The 20439-nt window shown below is 38.4% G+C and overlaps 1 protein-coding gene across 13 annotated transcripts in view; it reads left to right on the forward strand.

Annotated features, from left to right (window-relative positions):
- The window catches only part of nrm (neuromusculin), a 228656-nt gene extending 208826 nt beyond the window's left edge, over positions 1–19830 (forward strand). For 9 of the 13 annotated variants that reach the window (XM_089468655.1, XM_089468653.1, XM_089468654.1 and 6 more), the window contains 13 exons: positions 116–500; positions 1376–1505; positions 1572–1667; positions 1744–1902; positions 2026–2108; positions 4158–4344; positions 6660–6800; positions 8605–8638; positions 9858–10726; positions 10890–11378; positions 12654–12748; positions 14429–16234; positions 17389–19830. In XM_089468655.1, the coding sequence (XP_089324781.1) occupies positions 116–500; positions 1376–1505; positions 1572–1667; positions 1744–1902; positions 2026–2108; positions 4158–4344; positions 6660–6800; positions 8605–8638; positions 9858–10726; positions 10890–11378; positions 12654–12748; positions 14429–16234; positions 17389–18630 (5716 nt within the window). In that variant the 3' untranslated portion in view covers positions 18631–19830. Of the gene's footprint in view, positions 1–115; positions 501–1375; positions 1506–1571; positions 1668–1743; positions 1903–2025; positions 2109–4157; positions 4345–5199; positions 5230–6659; positions 6801–8604; positions 8639–9857; positions 10727–10889; positions 11379–12653; positions 12749–14428; positions 16235–17388 lie in introns of all 13 variants that reach the window. The other 4 variants (XM_089468664.1, XM_089468661.1, XM_089468662.1 and 1 more) reach the window with 4 other exon arrangements.
- Positions 19831–20439: the final 609 nt, after the last annotated feature.

A 20439-nucleotide genomic window follows, 5' to 3' on the forward strand; every position in this document is an offset into this window, starting at 1 on the left:
ACAATGGGGGGCATCCATTTGATTACTCATCCGAATCCACCACCGCATCCTATGCACTCTACCGCAAAATGGGCAAATTCATGTATGTGGCTCAAACGCTCTCGCAACCCAACAGATACCGTTGGCTGCGCGGCGGCCGTGGACCACTGCAGGACATCGTCACCAAGGAGTGGACCGTCGAGCCCGTCGGCCTCGACAGCCGCACCAACTACTCCTGCTACGCGTACAATGAGGGCGGCAAGGGCGCCATGGCCACTGTCAATTTGGAGGTACACGCGCCGCCATTTTTCATCAAGAATATGCAGCCGTACACGGGCGTCCTTCACTCCGTGTCCAACTTCAATCTGACCTGCCGCATCGAGTGCGTGCCCCGCTGCGAGATCTCCTGGCAGAAGGATGGCGTGCCAATTGACAAGAATGATACCCGCTACTTTGTCAAAGAGAAGTATATGGATGCCTCGCCCGCAACGGGCGATTTCGAGAGCATGCTTTCCGTTCTGGTAAGTGCTGCCCATCAATGGCTGGGGGTGCATATATCTCAACAAATTAACCCTGCTGGAAGAGTTGAATTGGGCTGAAGTCGTATATAAAGCTGGCAGAAAAAAGCTATCCAGTCTTAAAGCTAGGAATATTTTGGGCAAGAAATTAATAGAGCTAGTTTCTAAATATATATAGTAATATATGTATATAACTTGAATATTATAATATAATATTTAATTGAAGATAGTATGTTTATCTGTGAGATAAGAGTAAGTAGTCTGAGCTATTTCCAATCCATTGAAACAGAACAATAAATTTTATTTTTATTTTTTATTTTACTTATTCTTCAAAATATTTTTTTTATAGTAAGGATCACATTTTTTTTTTTTAAGTCTAAAATATTAAATATAATTTTTATTTAATATTTAATATATATTTTTATTTAATATTTATTAAATTTAATTTATATATTACAATTTCATTTTGACTTTTATTTATTTCATTTATTTATTTATTTTTATTTTTGTTTTTTCATTGACATCTTTACTGTTGACCCAATTTTAAATGTAATCATTCTTTTAATAAGGGTATTACAGCAATAATAGCTTCATCCCTCTTAGCTGTCTCTATCCAATTCAGCAAAACCTCATCAAATCAAACCAATTATTACATCAGCAATTCGAAAATGTTCCTCTCATTTGATCCCACATCAAATACGTTTATTATCCACTTGTCTCATATGAGCAACTCAGTCTATATGAAATTGCCAATTAATTTGAATTGTTTAGCCCCGCATCGTATGACAGCTGCGACGCGACTCTCAGCCGCGAGAAATCATCCCCAATTCTCGTAAATGACATATTTTCATGTTCGATTTGTTTTCTCGTGATTATAGCACTTCAATATGTCAAATTTTCCGAATAAGAAATTCGATATCGAATCGGATAACGCCAAGTACATGTGCATCTCGACATCGAACGCGGTGGGGCCCACAGTGAACAGCACCACCTACTTGAGCATTGAATGTGAGTATGACATGCCAGACAGTCAGACACAGACACACAAACTCCTCATCCCACCCTCTTTCACAGACGCACCGAATGACATCAGCGTCTCGGAGAACATTGTCTATGTGCAGGAGCATCATATACCGGGACGTGTCATATGCAAATCGCAGGCTAATCCAGGTAAATCAAATCAATTCTACACTCTCTGCAATTGCAATTGGCTACATCACTTGGGTCTCTCTTTCAACTCTTTCAGAACCGTCCTACGAGTGGCTCTATCCGAATAAGACGGTGACAATGGGCAACACGCTGATTATCAACGATCCCATCAAGCGCAATGATACGGGCATCTACAGGTGCAGAGCGCGCAATAAGCACGGAGATCGGATTGCCGAAACTGTTATCGATGTTCAATGTAAGTAGAAAGAGATAGATAGGAAGAGAGAGAGAGAAAGCCGAGACACACAATTTGATGTTTAGCTACTAAATTTCAATGATTATTTGTTTTGTTTTTCTCCTTTCATTCGACTTGCTGCAGTTACGCCACGCTGTGAAATCGAGAGGCGAGAAATCAATGATCAGGATACGCTAATTTGCACAGCATACGGAAATCCTGAAGAGGTGAGTGTCAATAAAGTGCACAGCACTAAGCAAAGGGTTCAAAAATAAAATAATATGAGAACAAGCAGAAGCAGGAATACCCTAAAAAAAAACTCAGCCTTTATGGGTTTATGAGTATATGAAGTGCTTGTGATTTGGAATATAATGAATAATAATTTTATGTAAATAATAATAAAAAAAAAAATTAATAAATATATCTAAATATAAATATAATAAATAATAAATATAAAAATATATATATTAATATATTCATAACCTATTATTCAATTCAAGCAGATAATTTTAATTCAATATTAAATTTAAAATTGCCGAAAAATAAGTTGTGAATTTTTTAAAATTTAATGAGTGGTTTTATATATATTTTATTTTTAATATAAATTTTTTATAAATATATTTAAAATGTTTTTCCATATATATTGTCAAATGGAAATGTATTGAATGTATTTAATAATAATATAACTAAATTTTTTGTATTTATAAAGAATTTAGTTACATTAATATTAAGTATTTCAAGATTTAATATATATTACAATTTAATCCCAACTCTATAATTTCGAATGGCAAACTCTCTAATCGCTACGTAATACCCTTAGCTAGAAATACACTTAAAAAAACAATGACAAACCCTAGTCTAACGCCTACGCCCGCACTTGCTCACAAAAAAAAAAAAAAAAAAGAATTGTGTAGAAGGGGAGAGGCATTTCGATTCCCTGTGCAGAGGCCATCGAAATGGTAATAACGATAGCATTTCAATTGTGGTGCATGCCATGAAGGCTGGTTACGGCAGCGGATAGAGGTTTTGCATCGCCTTTTTGCACTTCTCCCTTTTCTGTTTTTATTTCTGTGCAGTTCTTTGGGAATGCAGGTAGCTGCAAGTATTTTCAATTTTATGAGTTTACCTTTTGGCCGGAACCCGGATCTCCTGCTGGCTGTAACTGTTGCAGCCAGCGAGAGAGAGGAAGAGAGAGAGAGAGAGAGAGAGAGAGCAGCGAACTGGCAACCGACGAACCAACTCGACTCCCAACTTCAGTTTGGAGTTCGCACTTTTTGTGCCATGCCGCATAAATCAGTGCAGCATTTTTTCCTCCCATTCTCGGCCCGGCACAATTTTCCATTTTCTTTTTCTTTTTTTCATTTTTGCAATTGCATTTGCTTTGCCGTTACTTGAGTTAAAGCGTGCTGGCGATTAAGGCAGACTGGCGGAGGGGCGAGTGCGGGCTTATAACCTGCAGGTTGGCCCAAAGATTTATTGCCACGCACACACAGCCAGCCAGGCAACCACAGCGAGTGTGTGTGCGTGTGTGTGTGTGTGTGTGTGGGGCAAACTCGGTGGCTCGTAATTATTTGATTGGAAATTATTCAACGGGCGTAAAGTTAAAATTTAATAACGTAGCATGCAATCAGATGAGAAATTGATGCGAATCGATGTGGGCGCGCCTGGCCGGGCATTCGCAGCGTTTCTAGTTGAAGGCATTTTTAAAAATGCTCAACAGGCCAAGCAAGCACTGAGCGCTGAAAAACGTATTAAATTTAAAATATATAATTTTACATATTTTTTTTTTTTTTTTTTTTAATAAGCAGGAAAAGAAATTCAACAGAGGAACATAATTTTTTGGGAATATCCCAGTTGATTTATGAATTTTTTTAAAACTATATTTATATATTATTAATATGTATATATGTATTTCGACTACTCATTTCATATTCACAAGCAACGAAATAATTCACATTCGTCTAGACCAAATAGCACCTTTGAGTAGTTAAGCCCATTCGTCTCTGATAACTCAGCTGGGGGCTTCAAAGCAAACCAACAAAAAAAAAAAAAAAAAAGAAATGCAAGAAATATGACAAAAATGTGAAAAAAAAAGAATCAGATTTATCAGAATGCAAAGCAAAACTCGAAAAAAAAAAATGTAGAGCCAGACTAGGATTTGCATAGCTTCAATAGGCAATTTGTGCCCCAACTCGCATATTGAACTGAAACGAAAACTAATTCTCTCTTTCTTCTCTCTCTCTCCCTGTTTCTCTCTTTTCATGTATGTTCTACAGGCCGATTTTTCATGGTCAATTAAAGCTGAGAATGAAACAGTCGAGACTTTGGGCGCTGGCGACAAGAAGACCTATGTGGACAAGAGCTTTTACATACTGCAGGAGGATTATGCCATTGCCCGGACCTATCGCTGTGTGGCTAACAATTCCGTTGGAGCGGGCGCCTTCTGTGAGATTGAAGTGGCTGGTAAGTAATATTTCAGCAGAACAGCAACAACAACTGGCAAACGGAAGCTGATTACTGTCAATATTTGCTTCATCTGTTTCCGTTTTCCGGTGCGCGGACGCGCGTTCCGTTATTTGATTTTTTTATGCGCTGCATAAAATGGTGGCTAGCTGCTTCCGCTTTAAACTAAAATGGCGGCCACGGCCATGGCCACGTCTTTGGCCGACCGTGGCAATTAGGGCATTGTTTGGCGCCCCAGCGCAGTACCCATTTCCAGCCACGCCCATCATCATCGCCGCCGCCGCCGCCGCCGCCTTTTTTGCTTACCTGTTATCGTAACATGCGCCACGTTTTACTACAACCAAACGGAAATTGATTTCTGCGCTCCACGAAAATCAGTTCGAGTTTTTCGTTTTCGTTTTCCTTTTTTTTATGTATTTTATTTTTTTTTTATTTTTGTATTTTATGCGCTGTGATTTTCTTCAGCTGCTTAAGTCATGAAATCCAGTTGGCTTCTTCTCTCTCCTCTGCTTTTTTCTCTCGCGATTTTAATACCCGTCAAGTATATATATCTAGAGAGAGCAGCGCAGCCTTTCAGCTAATCTGACCGAGTGTCCAGTTTTTATAACATTTCTTTGATGGAATTGAAATCGAAATCGAAATTGAAATTTGACAGCTGATGACGTCAACACTTTTTTATATTTAAACGCTTTGGCTTGTGCCCTTCCAGCTATTAAAGAACCTTTTCTCTATTGGTCTGAGCTGAATTTTCTCTCATTTGACAAATTTAATAGTTTTTTTATTTTCTACTTTTCAATAATTTATTTTTGCTATTATCATATTTTATATTTTGATGTATTTCTCGTATATTAACAGCTGGTTCAGCACTTTATATTTGGTGGCGAGGTAAATGCCCAGCACAAATGCTCACAGTATTTTGATTTGATTTGAGTTGATCTTCTTGGTTTCATTTTCCCCCAGTTCTAGTTCGAGTAACTATTCCAATTGTTGTCTAAATTACAATTTAGCACCAGAAACAACCAAAAAGTATCCTCTGTATTAACACATATATAAATATTTGCGATTACTCTCTATCTCTCTCTGTCTTTTACCCTCTGCTTATCACTCATAATGCTCATTTGAAAATGCTTCTAACTAATTAGTGCGGCCAAAAAGTAAGTAACTGCATGTTAAGTGATTAAAATTGAACTACAAATTGTTTAGCTATGAATACAAAATTATAGACAGTATTAAAAAATTCCCAGAAATAAATAGCTCGCTTCTTAGTTATGTAATGACCAGCTAAAAGCTAGTTTAAAGCTATAAACAAAGCCGCAGCTGGCAGAGAAATACATAAAAGCGGCTGCTGTACCACAATCCAATGCTAATCCATATAACATACACACACACTTGCATACACACAGACACGCACACCGAACTATAACTAAAAGCCGCCATTTTTCATTTGTCGCTCGCTCGCTCGCTTGTTTAATTGCATAAGATAGGAATAGAGTAGGAGTAGCAGGGGCAAGGGGCGAGGGGCAAGAGCAGGAGGCGGGTCGCAGAAGGAGCGGCTGCTAAATGTTGTTGACACGCGAATCCGCATACGATGCCAAAATGAATAGCTCATAACATATGTGAATACACTCGGAAAACAAACATAGATAAACGCTGCCACGGAACAAAGGCAGCTGCCACACACACACACACGCACGCACACAGTGTGAGAGTGAGAGAGCTGCTGGCAAAGACAATTCATTTGTTTGGATGATAAACAGCTGAATTATAGCAAATATGGAAAACAATGAGAGACAAGCCAGCTGAAGGATGCGGCTACAGCTGCCTAGCACAATTTCATAAGACAATGCCACAATGCGTGGGGGGAGTGTGTGGGGAGGGGATTGAAAACTGGGGCTTGAAGCTGTGTAAGTAATATATAAAATGCATCTGCGCATCTGTGTGCGTGCGTGTCTGCGGAACAGCTACGGCTGCAGCTGCAGCTGCATTGCTAATGCCAGGCATGGCAAAACCATGTGACAAGTTGATAAATTAAAGTTAGCAACTGCAAACGGCAGTCAGTCAGTCAGTCAGTGAATCAGTCAGTCAGTGAATCAGTCAGTCAGTGAATCAGTCAGTCAGTCAGCTAAGTAGGCAGCATTGGGCTTAGCTGTCAGCTGTCAGTTGGTTAAGAATTGCATGCATTGTTAAGTTTTCACCATGTGTGTGCTTAAAGAGTTCTGCCAAACGTATACCAACACATTTTAATACAATACTCCATCTCTCTTTCTCTCTCTCCCTTTCTCTCTCTCTCTCGCACTCTCTTTATGTATCTTTAGAACAATTGGCCTGGTGGCAGAGATGGGATAAAACGACGCTCATTATACTGGTCGCTGTCATATTGCTACTCCTGCTGGCCGTCGCCATCATTTGTTGCATCATCATTTGCATATGCCGTCGCCGTCGGCGTCAGGATAAATGTGAGTACAACCAACAACAACTAGAGCAACAGCAACTACTGCTGTAGACTGCAGCTAAATTAATAACTGTGCATACAGTGCAGTCAGTTATGATAATTAATTACCCCAAGCATAGTGTTAGGCCCGACCCGAAACCAAGTGCAAACAGAGAATTGAAACCCAATCGAGTTTATATATTTATCAATTGTTTTTCTGGCATTTCTTTTAAGTCGATTTCAATTTGCCAATAAGTTTCATAATTATTTCATTCAATTTCAATTGTGTGCCCATAACGCAGCATGCCCCAGTCTCTCTGCATGGCTCTTTGTTTTCCTTCCAACGATTATTCCGATTGATTGATCTGAATGCATGCAACAACTATTCAGGCTTATAGGACATTTACTATAACTAATACGTATTTAGCCTGTTCGCTTTATAACTATGCCATTTGAATTATATCGCTTTTAATTGAATGCATCTCAAATCCGGTTTACGCTGCTGCCTCATTAAGTGGGTTAAGAATGTTATTTCATTTTTTTCCCGTTTTTTTTTTTTTGATTTTTTCTGTGCAATTATTTTGCCTTTTTTCTGCTGATTTTAAGGCCTTTGTGTTTCGCTTTGCTGTGTAAACTTTGCTTATTTGAAATTAATGAAAAACGACAAAAGCTTATACAGGGTGTTGCAATTAAAATAAAGCATACAATTAAACGAAATTTTTATTACTTTACAATTGCAAAAATATAAAATAAAAGTTGTTCATATTAAAATATTTTAACAGAGAAAATTCAATATTAAATAAATTTTTATATTTATATATATTTTTATATTTATTTAATGTTTTATTTTTAAATATAAAAAAATGATCACATCCAAAAAAATATGTATATACAAGAAGTATTTAATTTACTGCTGAAAAAAAATATTATATTTAAATTTCCCAAACAGTTTAAACCATTCATTGATTCTTATAAAAAAAAGCACCCTGTTTCTTATTCAAATCCATTTTTCGTGTCATTTATTCAAAGCTTATGAAAATTATATATACGTATATTAAAAAAAAAAAAAAGAGTTCTTTACAAACAAAACAAAAATTATTTTTAAATTATAATTATGTATTTAAAGTTATATTTCTTTTTGTTTTTCAATTAAAACGCGTATATATATTATTGCATTTGTGTGTGCTCAATAATTCTTCTTGATCCCGCATCACTTTTGACTACTTTAACAACAACAACGACAACGAAAAAAAAAAACAAACATTAATTACAAAACCCACAACAATAACAAAAATATATATACAACTAATTAACAACCGCAACGTAAACCAACAACAACAACAACAACACGAAATGAATGAATGTTTTTTCTGTTATACATATATACATATATATTTATACAAATATATTTTGTTTGTCTGCATTTTATATATGCTTTATTTGCTGCAACATTTTTAATTAATTTTGTTTTTTTTTTTTTTGCTTGGCATCTCGTTTCAACCAATTATTGCTTAACAATCTATCTATCTATCTGATTCATACACTTACATGTACATTATCTATACAAACATACAAACATATATATACACGCATATATATGTATTGTTGTCTCTATGCTGCTTCACTTAATAATTGCTCGCTGTAACAACCACAACAACAACAACAACAACAAACAAACAACTACAATACATTGCTTGCCAAACTAAATGCGCCAAAAACTCAACAAATTGTGCAACAACAACAACAACACACACAAACACGCATACACAACTGCATTACAACAACAACAAACAACAAAATCTCATTTGATTTGAATTCATTTGGTAAAGATCACACGGAAGTTTCCATAAGCGCTAATCAAAGGTAAGTGCCGCATTCGATTCACCTGAAATATTATTGTATTCGAGTAACTTTGGAGAATAACTGTAAAAATTGCTGTTATTGTTTTTTTATTTTTTTCTAATTATTTTATTTAAAAAAATTGTGAAATAGCTCAAACACTTTGAAGCTTAAAAGATATCAATACGCTAGAGATATCTATAAAAATTTAATTGAAAATAATTTTAAATCAAAACTTCAGATATCTTTATTTAAAAATAATTCAAATGTTTCAGAAATAGCTAAAAGGCTCTCACATAAATCGTTGATTTTTAGAGCAAAATAAATTATTTTTAAAATGTTTGTATTACCACAAAAAATTTAGGAAAGCAAAAGGCAATTTCATTTGTTAAATTGCATATATTGTTGCTAAAAGTAGTTATTTAAAAATACCATAAAATGAATGCAGAATTCCTGCAAAATATGTATGCTTTCTATATCTTGAAGGCAACTAAACTATATTTGAAAAATCTATAAAAATGAACAAACTGAAAAATATTTTATTTCGCATAAGCGTAAATTTTTTTAGAATATATTTCAGCTTGACATAATTGATATAATTTGAAGAATTATTTAAGCTGCTGAGGCTACAAATTTTATAGCTGCAGGCCTTTCTGCTGACAAATATATCTTATTAAATATACAAACTTTTATACTATGTATATTAATTTGGTTAATAGCAGGCAGCTTTTTTCTTTCAAAAGTAAATTCATATTTGATTCCTTGATCTTGATCTTTCAAATAGGCAATTTATACAATTGATAATAGACAGTTCAGTAGAGCTCAAAAGAAATCTCATGAAAGTTCCACTTAAAAACATTAATATGAATAAATTTTAAACATTTTCTAGCTTTAAAATATGCATGCTAATTAAGATTTTCTAATATTTAACACAATTTCAATTTAATTTTTTTATTTATTTATTTATTTATTTTTTACATATTCATTTTCGTTACATATTTCAATTGCTTATTGTGCGCACCCAACAACAACAACAATTTATCACATATATATATATAATTCTTACACTTTATATATATATATATTATCCTATTCGCATCGCTGTGTGTGCTTTGATATTTGTTTATTGCTCGCTTGCTTCATACAAATACACGCCTATCGATCGCTCGATATCTGCAACGGCAACAACAACCTACGCACACTCACATACACGCACACACACACGCACACGCACATATCACAGTGTGCTATCGTATCAGCCAGTGCTGCCACAAGTAGGCGTGGCTCTGCCCATACAAGACACCGATGCTGCCACATTGTTGCCCGCAACGTTGCTGTCACCGCAACAACAGCAATTGCAGCAACAGCAGCAGCAGCAGCAGCTACAGCAGCAACATCAACAAAAGCCCGCCGCAGCCGAGAACAACAATGAGCTGGCCACGCCCCCGCCCATAACGCGAAACAGCACGTTGCATGCCACAGTACCGAAATCGCCGCCGCGCTGGCCATTGCGGCCAGGTGTCATGTTGCACGTGAGCAGCGACACCAAAGAGAATCTAGCCGTGAATCGCATGACACTGAAACCGAATCCGAATCCGAATCCGAGCTCGCTGCCAAATGCCTCTGCGAATGCGAGTCAATTGTCGGCCCAGCTGAGTGCCGTGCTGAACGATAGCCAAACTAACTCAAATAGCACAATGCTAACCGAGGTGACGGTGTCGGTGATGGAGCCACCAGCAACAGCAGCAGCAACAGCAGCAGCAACAACATCTATTGTACAGCCTAGTCAGATGAAGACTAATTCCACTGACATTGCCTTGCCATCAACAGATGCAGCTGAGCCGCATCCAGAGCTTACAGCCTGCCTAGAGAATTTCAGCGCAGCAGCCACATCATCAGCAGCAGCAGCAGTTGCTGCGCCCAGTCATATGCAACGCATTTGGAAGTTTGTTTTCAGGCGCGCCAAGCGAGGCAGAAATGCGGACGATGGCACGCGGGATAGCCAGCGCAGCCACGTGGGTCTGTTGCACACATTTTGGCGTGGGCGTGGCAATCAGGAATCGCCATTCGCAGCTCAGCATCGCCTCAAGGGCATACGATCCAGCGGCAGTGGTAATAAATGCGACACGTGCGACGATTTCCACTCTCATGGCTAATTCTTTATTTTCTTTATTTATCATTTGCTTTTTATGTTGTATCGCATTGCGCATCACACACACACGCACACACACACATACGCACACGTACACGTACATGTATCTTCACGTATCGCTAGTCACCTACAAAAAGACGCCCACAGCAACAGCAACTAATTCAACATCAACATCAACATCAACATCAACAACACAAACAACAACAACATCTGCAGCTGCAGCAACGACAACCACAACGGCAACGACAACAAACAATTCCAGCAGTGTCCAATCACATGCCTCTGTGACATTTCAAGCGCCTTCATTAGACAAGACGTCGCCAACAGACACCACAGCAACAGCAACAGCAACACCAACGACAGCAACAGCAACAATAGCCCACGCTGGGCTTGGTGTGAGCTGCTTGGCGCAACCGCAGCGCCACGGCATATTGAAGTCCCCCAGATCAACGCCACCACCACGCCCACCGCCGCCCATACTGCCAGTGCGCCCTGGCCCTGGACAACAGCAACAGCAACAGCAGCAGCAGCAGCTGCTCAGCGGCGGCAATTGTCCGCCCCTGCTCAAACGAACAGTTGTGGTTTCCCCCAGCAAAGTCGAACGCGTCCAAAGTAAGAACAAACCCACAAGTCATCTCATATACTCATATAGCTCATAAAACACTCATCTGCACACTCAATTGAATTTGTAGGCCTGGCCGCCTGTCCTCTTATTACAAAAATATCTCAAAGTAAATTTCTCATATACATATTTCTTTTATTAGCTAAACCTGACTTGCCAAAAAACAGATTACACTTTATGAATTCCCAAAAAAAAAATAAAAAAATTCATTTCATTTCATTGAAATTGCTGAGTTGCAAATTTTAAGTCAAAGCTGAGGCTTTACGTGGTTTACCATCTTAGAAGACAGCTACAGCTGTCGGCTGACTTAGACTGAACTTTTGGCAAGTAATTGAAAGAAAACTTCAAAATCTATTTACTGTGCTCATATTCACACATATTCACACACTCAACTCTTTATAAAAATCTTCTATAATCTGCTCTACACCTCAATCCTCACCCATCAGCTCAGCTCAGCTCATCTCATCTCTCCCCAGCTCTGTACATATCACACACGCAATTCCTACTCTCAACTCAAGTTTTTTTTTGTTTATTTTATTACTCATTTATCTAAACTTAAAACTCTCTGTATATCATAATCGCTGTAAGTAATTTATTTCAATGAATCAAGCGAGGAGGTCCTTATATAAAAAAGAAATATATAAAATCAAGTAAGAGAAATTTCATAAGCAGAACAAACAAAAAATACAAAAGCTAAAAATACCACAACAACATCAACAACAACAACAGCAACAAAAACTTGTCATTGTTAACATTTATCATATATTTATAAACATTTGATTTTCTTTTACTGTTTCGGCTTGCACTTTATTCAATGTTGTTTTCGTGTTGCCTGCTTGTGAATCGTCCTTGGCCTGCTCTGTGTTACCAAATTATTGCATGTCATTCAAATATAATGAAAAGAAATGTTAAAAATGTAATATAAAAAGTGAAATATTATGTTTGAAGCTCTTTTATTTCGTTAGGTTTTTCAATTTATTCGAAAAAAAAAACTCTAGCTTAGGTGTTTTCTCACACAATAAAAAAGCAGAAGCTTAGGCTTAATTTTTAGTAAAACCAAATACATTTTTATTTTATAATTGACTAATTCAATATTTTTCTTCTTTTTCCAATTATTTTCTTAAACTTTTCTTTTGAAAAAAAAATCGAATAAAAACAATTTAAACACAAATTGTTAAAACGCCCCAAATACCAATCGCCAAAAAAAAAAAAAAAAAAATCAAACAAAAATCAACCGATCCGTATACGTATATACTACTATATAGTACACGACAAGTCGTCTTCACTGGGGGATCCATTGACGGAACCTGGCGAGTATGAGAATCTACCGTTTCATGGTCTGCAAACGGCACCTAACAAGGTACAGTTACAATTTGCCTCTTTTTCGTTTAATTATTTCAACTAGAAATGTTTATGATAAAATTCGTTTAACACACACACTCAAACACTCACATACACTCGCACTCTCAAAAATCACACTCACATAGAGCACCAACACACACACACACACACACTCACACATTGCTAATCTCGCCTCGTATCAATATGTACTCTATGTATCTAAGTCTAAGCCTTATCTGAGTATCTATATATAAATATATATATCGTATATTGCCTCTTGTCTATGTTTATCTCTAGCCCAAGCTCTCTAAATCTATATCTAAATCTATATCTCTTTCTATTTGCCAAACATGATTTTTTGTGATTTATCTGTATTTATTATAGTTTTTGTATGATTTAAGCCAAGAGTTGTGTATTTTACGTATGTATTCTATGTAATTTAGCCTACATTCCAAACGCTTTTTGCTCTCCATTGCCTCTAATCGTATTCCTCATTCATATCATGGTTATATTTTCATTTAATTTTCCATTTATCTCACATTTTATATACCTTGCTTTGGTATTTATTTTTGATATTTTTAAGCCCTGAATTTTGTACAATTTTCTTAATATCAAATATAAATTCTATGTTGGTTAGTCTGTAATGCGTAAAAAGTAAGTTTTCATTTTTAATTCTTCCTTATTTTAGATGTAAAATTAATAAACAAATATATTTATATGAAATTTAGCAAATATGCGAGCTAAAAGTGAAACGGTGAACAGAAATTTTTAGAAAATTTTATTTGTATGAAAATTTAAAGAGTTAACAGAGTTTGATGCCAATAAAATTTAACAAATATCATAGACTAGAAAATATAACAGATTATTTAACTGAATATATTTCAAGTTTGCAGAAATGCAAAGTTAATGATGAAAATTGTTAATATTTAAATTTAACCTAAATTGAGACAGTATTCAAAAAAATATTAATAATTAATGATTGATTATCAATCAACCAATTATTAATTATAATGAATTAATAAGTAATAATAAAAATTAATTATATCTTGCTGATTAATTAATTATTATTTATAATCATTTAAAAGCTAAAAAAAAAATAATTGAAAAAAAATTATAATTAATTATTGATTGATTATTAATTGATCAAATTTAAATTTGAATTAGAATGTTTCACATTTTTTGGTATATGCAAATATTTATTTATTATACTGCATATATAGGTATTTAAAATATAAATTGCAACTATATTTATTATGAGAAAAAAATGGAATTTTTATGAAATTTCGTTGTATATTCCATTCAGTAAAATAAATTGGAAATATATCTGAGTACTTTCCGCTTAGCTCGCATACTTTTAAAGCCCAATTTAATTCTTCTCTCAACTTAAACAACTCTCTAATCCTAATCAGTGTTGTGTTTCGCTAGTTCAGACACGAATTGCAAATACCACAATTAATACAGCTCATTCACACAGTGCTCACAGCCAATCCAGTTTAGTAGCTAACCAACAGCTGACTTGCACAAGCTCCATAATTAACTGCAAACGCAACTAATCGAATGTTCTCTCTCTCTCTCATATTTCTCTCTCTCTCTCTCTCTGTTAATGCCACACGCTGCTAATCAAATGCTGAATTGCAAAAAATTAAACAAAACCAAAAATAACCTCCCATTGCATGTGCTCGCATTGTTGCATCGCCAGTTCTCTACTACCCCTACAAATTTTAATAACAACACAAATGTGGTGCGCGTCGCTCCACGACCCAAGAGACTAAATGGAAATATTGGTCAAGCGATGCACAGCCAGCAGCTGCTGCATCACCAGACTCTACAGCATCCGCATCCTCAACAGCAGCAGCCACCCTACTACGACCAGCAGCAACATCAACAGCAACAGCACCAGCACCAGCAGCAGCAACATCAGCAGCAGCATCAGTACAACACTTTGCAGTACGGGCGTGGCTGCACAGCCCCGCCCCCTCTTACAGCTCCACATAATCGCAGCATGGACCAGCTCGAGTCCAGCTCCGATCAGATACAATATAATCTAAGCAATTGCTTTCCCAAAAGCTACACCGAGTACTACCAGCAACATCATCAGCAACAGCAGCAATCACAGCAGCAGCAGCAACATCAGCAGCAACCCTCGCAGCAACAGTCGCAAAAGTTTCACACGAACTCCGCATCGAATGCCCAACTGCTGAATGCCATCGAGCACGACTATCAGCCCACCTATGCGGTGGTTGAGCGTGTGCCACCGCCACCGCCGGCGCCTAGCTCAGCGCTGCTCAACACGAACCCCTTCCTCGCCGCGAGCAACTTTAAGAAATACGATGCGGCCGGGGACGAGCTGCTGGGCAGCATGCAGCGCAGCAAGCGCGGCAAGGTGGGCAGCCTGCTGGATCGCATCGATGTGGACAAGAAATTCTACTCACTGAAGTTTCCCAATGGCGGCAACAAGCTGAAGAAGCCCGCCTACAATCTGAACAGCTCGCTGGGCGTGGCAGCAACATCGACAGCGCAACAGCCGAAATGCAAGCGGCATCATTCCTTTGCTGGTGGTAGCCATGGCGATATTGAATCCAACGGCAAGCCCCTGCGCCTCTATGATCCGCCCGTCTACGAGAATGTGGCGGACAAGTGCGGCAACGAGCTAGACCTGGATCTAGATCTCGATGTGGGCGGTGACGGCAGCAGCAGCAGCATGCCGGCTGGCCATCACACACTCAACATGAATCACCATAGTCTTAAGCACAATCTCAGTCTGGCCACGGTGCAGCTGCACTCGCAGCCGACTGCTGTCGTCTCGGCGAGCCACAAGAAGAAACATCACCATCGCCAGCACCAGCAAAAGGCTGATGCATCCGGCGCCGGTGCTGCTGATTTCCAGCTGATGGAGCCCGAACGCCTCAGCATCTATCGCAGCGATTCGGGCATATCGAATAGCTCCTATGAGTCGCAGCTGCCGGCGCTGGGCCAGCGCACGCCCAAGCCGCACAAAGCGTCCGCAGCGGGCCTCAATCTCACACGCAAGCCGCTCTACATGAATGTGGAGGGCCAGCAGCAGCAGCACCAGCAGCAGCAGCAGCAATTGGCACGTGCCGGCTCACCAGCCCATATTAATTCGTCCTATGAATCGGCCTCGTCGGCGCCCGTCACAGATCCCACCTCGCTCAGCTCATCCAATTCGCTTTATAGCAGCGGCATTGGCACCGTGAGCTCACGCTGCAATCGCCATCCACAACAGCAGCAGCAACAGCAACAGCAGCAGCAGCAGCATCATCAGAGGCAGCCAACGCCGGAAATCACAACACCCGAGGATTACGAACAATATCAGCTGGGCCATCAGCCAGCACATTCCGCTTCCATGCTGTCCGTTGCCAGCAGCCTAAGTGCCGCCAGTCGTGGCAAGTGCAAGCCCCCCAGCACACCAGCAGCAGCAGCAGCAGCATCAGCGACAGCAGCAGCAACAATGCAACAGCTGCCACATCGAGTAGGTCCACATGAGGTGCGTACATTAGATTTCGCTTAGGTTCCAGCCAGCCATGCTGCGTCGCCCATTATCTGGGCTATATTTCACGCACTGGCTTCAAGCAGGTGCAACACATTAAATTTCGGGCTTAAATATGACTGATTTAGGATAGGTTTCTTTATCTAGGTTAGCTTGGGATTCTATTTAGTCATATTAAGCTTAATTTGAGCACAAGAAGTAGCTAGTTTTTCGTGATAAAAATTCCTTAGCCCCAGAGTTGGTTATATTTAAAAAGAAAAAAAAAAAAACAAAAAATTATAACAATATGTAAGGTATAAAACTCAGATTCTAAACCAAATTTTTCATGCCTAGTCTGTAGAAGCAATATGTAAAAAATATAGGAGATCCTCCTAGTTCTTTGTCTGTATCAAAGGTATAAACTCTTTTATTCAAAATGAGGCAACTTAAACTTATAGCAGAACTCTTAGTTACTTAATCTTATTACTCACATAATTATTTTAATATTTAATATTAAATAGCCCTAATAATCTTTTTAAATAAACTTTAAAGCGCTGCTTCCCCACAGTCTTACTCTCCTTCTCCTGCTCGTTCTCTCTCCTGCTCGTTCTTCTTCTCCTGCTCGTTCTCCCTCTCCGCCCTTCTGCATCTTCCCATGCCTCTATCACATCTCCCATGCTCTTTCACCTCCTCCCCTTCCCCTACTCTTTCTGCTCAGTGTCCTTCTCTGTCTTGCCCTTTTCCTGGAAAAGTGGGGATAAATCTAAAGAGGCAACGTTAGGCATAGGCAACGCTAGTAAAAGTCTTCAGCTCTTAGGCAGAGAGTCAAGTTGGCCAAGCTAAAGTCCCTTTTTAAAAATATGCAACAAATAATTAAATATCTAATGGGTATTCAAAGCAGTTAACAGGAACTGCCATTCACAGATAAATCCAACAACACGCACGACAATTCTTTTACAGCTCAACTTTAAAGCAATTTCTTGATTGATTTTGAAGAAACTTAATTGCCTTTTGCTTTTGCTTAAACACTTTATAATTTGTTATACTTTTGTGTTTCACACATTTCATTTTTGTTTCTTTCACATGTCACGATTGCTTAACACAAATATGATTTTTGCTGGATACAAACAAATACACCAAATATAAACAAACACGACCGCAACTAACCACAGCAAACGCAATTGTTGGCCACTAATCCATTTCTAGCACTTAAACGGCAATGCAACAACAACAATGGCAACAGCAGCAGCAGCAGCAGCAGCAACAACAACAACAAAGCCAACAGCAGCGCCTGCAGTAAGAAATTACGACGACAGACCATCAGTGACCCCTACGCACATATCAAACGGCATTATGCCGATGTCGATGCCGCTGCCGCTGCTGCCAGCAACAGCAACATCAGCAGGAACAACAACAACAACGCCACTGAAGCCGACAGTCATTGCACGACAGCAACATCGTTCACAGCAGCAGCAGCAGAGATCGAACAACAAATTAACAACAACAACAACAGCATCAACAATGGGCCTGGGCCTGGGCAGCGGTGTGGGCGTGGCAATCATCAACAACAAATGCTAATGCCAAATGAATTGCTGCTGCAGGCAAGTCAATTAACAGCCGCCGACTGCAATCACAATTTAAGATATGTGCCGCCCCTGCCCACTGCCCCGCCCCCCTTACAGGCAGCGGCCGGCGCCTACGACTGCCTGGTGGTGCGTCGCCCGATGCGTTTGCCACTGCGCAAACATCACACCTTCCACTTCCAGACAACAGAGACGGCCAACGGCAAGCTGCAACAGCTGCGTCGCCAGCTGCAGCAGCAGCAGCTGGAGCGGGCGCAGGGGCCCCTCATCTTTCGTCCATTGGCGCTAAGCGAACGACATGCCTTTAAGCCAATTTCGCCAACACCTGCGACAACAGCAACGGCAGCAACGGCAGCAGCAGCATCGCCAGCACAGCAGCAACAGTTGCAGCGGGAGCAACAGCAGACAGCAGCAGCGACGGGTCAACTAAATCCTGCTGCCTCATTAGAGGCATTAGAGGTGTTAACTAAAACGCATCCGGACTTTATGTTTGCGCGCACCAAGCCACAAACCGAGCAAATTGCAGCAGCAACAGCAACACCAACAACAGCAACAACAGCAGCAGCTGCTGCAGCCGATGTTGCTGAAGAGGAAGATGAGGATTTGGGCTATTCTTTTTGTGAAGAGGAGTATATGGTGGACGATGAGGAGCCTGCAGATGATAATGATAATGAAGATGATGATGATGATGAGGATGAAGCTGCTGCTGCGGCCTCACAGAATCTTACAGCGCCGCCCACAACGCCCGCCCACAGTGCGGCTGTGGCAAATGCAACAGCCGGCGCCCTGAAATACTTTATGACCCAAAGCTATCGCGAGGTGCACATTTAATAAGGGACAAATACTAACAAGAGAATGAAAAGATAAAAAAATAGAAAGAAAAAAAAAACCCAGACAGTTAGACAGGCCTAAATGACGCATACAAGGTATTTAGTAATTAAAGCAAAAAGTAAAGCTAAAGGAATAAAACACATATTTATAATTAGCGTAAATTCTTGAAAATCGAAAGTTAGCTTAGAATTTAGTCAGAACAAAGAAAAAAAGGAAAGGAAATAATGATTGTAATTGAAAGAAAATTCATTGATTCAGCGAAAGGTTCTCAATGTGGTTCGCGTTCCGCTTGCCCGATTCGTCTCGCATTCCATCAACTTTTGCCAATGTTTTTACATATTTTTATAGTATTCACACGGAATATAGTCTATAACTACAATGTATCAAGTAATTGTAATAGAAAATCTCGAGGCTGGCCCAGCGGCGACAGCTCGAACAGCAACCCGAATGAAGAAATCGAATAGGACAAACAAGTCGCCAGACTTGACTGTTGTTAGTGTATATAGTTAGCTTAAATATATCTAAACTTAACTAAACTAAATATTTATGATTCCGACAGAGAGAAATCATCATTCAACGATCATCAATCAAGCTAAATATTAACAATAACAACAACAAAATGAGCAGCAAAAATTCTCCCCGAAGCACAACTAATTCATTCTTAAATATTCGAATTAAATTTAGAGATATACCTAAGGCAACTCTTGACTGTATGTGTGTTAAGTTTGACGTAGTTTTTTGTGTAAAATATACAAAATATATGAATTCAACAATTTAGATATGTAACTTGTACTTGTATTGTATATAGAACATAATCGCATAATCTAAGCAACAAGTTTACAACTAACTAAAAAGAAAACCAAAACCAGAAGCCAAGCATATTTATATATAAAAATATTTATTTATTTATTATAGTATATTTAATTTAATTAAATTAGAAATACCAAAGCAAAACTCATTTCATTCATTTGTCCAGCCTAACTGAAACATTTAAACAAAGTGCTAACAATTTGTTAATTATAATAGAATTTTGTATTCTGAAGTGTGTTCTAAATGACAAATATTCATTTCTTATAGCATGTGTCCGATTTTGAGGATCCATACAAAGGCAGCAATACCTATATATTCTAAATTCTTCTATTTGTATAACTTTCCACTAAATGTTTCATGTCACAAAATAAATATCAAACCAAAAAATAATATGAAGAAAAGGTAAATCTATTTAAGTCAAGTTTTCTGTTATGATAAACAATGTTAATAATTTATTTCAACTGTCGTGCTGTCAAATTCAATACAAATATTTGATTTTAATGGAATTTCGATTCTTAAAATCGTTCGATATGCTATGAAAAACACACACTTCTCTATCTCTCTCTCTCTCTCATTAGCTTATTCACAAGAAAATACGACAGGCGTTATAGATTATTAATATGCATGTGAAAAGCGCTTTCTAACCAAATTTTCGTTTGAATTTGATTTGGTTTTACTTCACCTCTTGACTTCATCTTCTTCTTCTTCGAATCATCACAAATTTAGCCATTAAATGCCGCAAGTTTCGATGATGAATTCATTTACGCGGATCTCGAGAGCCAGCACTACGGACCCATCAACTATAAGGCCGCCTCGCTCTATGCCCAGGTCAAGAAGAACAAGAAAACGGGAGCTCTGGAAGAGCTGAAGCAATAGAAAATATTTCAAATATTTTTTTTGCAGTGCATTTTGGTCAATTTTAATTTTAATATTTAATTTATCGTTGTTAATTTATTATTATTGGTTATTGATGCGTTTGAGCTTCAGGAGAAAAACTTA

This window comes from Drosophila arizonae, chromosome 4, assembly GCF_054131065.1.
Source record: "Drosophila arizonae isolate 15081-1271.41 chromosome 4, UAZ_ARI_1.0, whole genome shotgun sequence".
NCBI classification, from domain to species: Eukaryota; Metazoa; Arthropoda; class Insecta; order Diptera; family Drosophilidae; genus Drosophila; species Drosophila arizonae.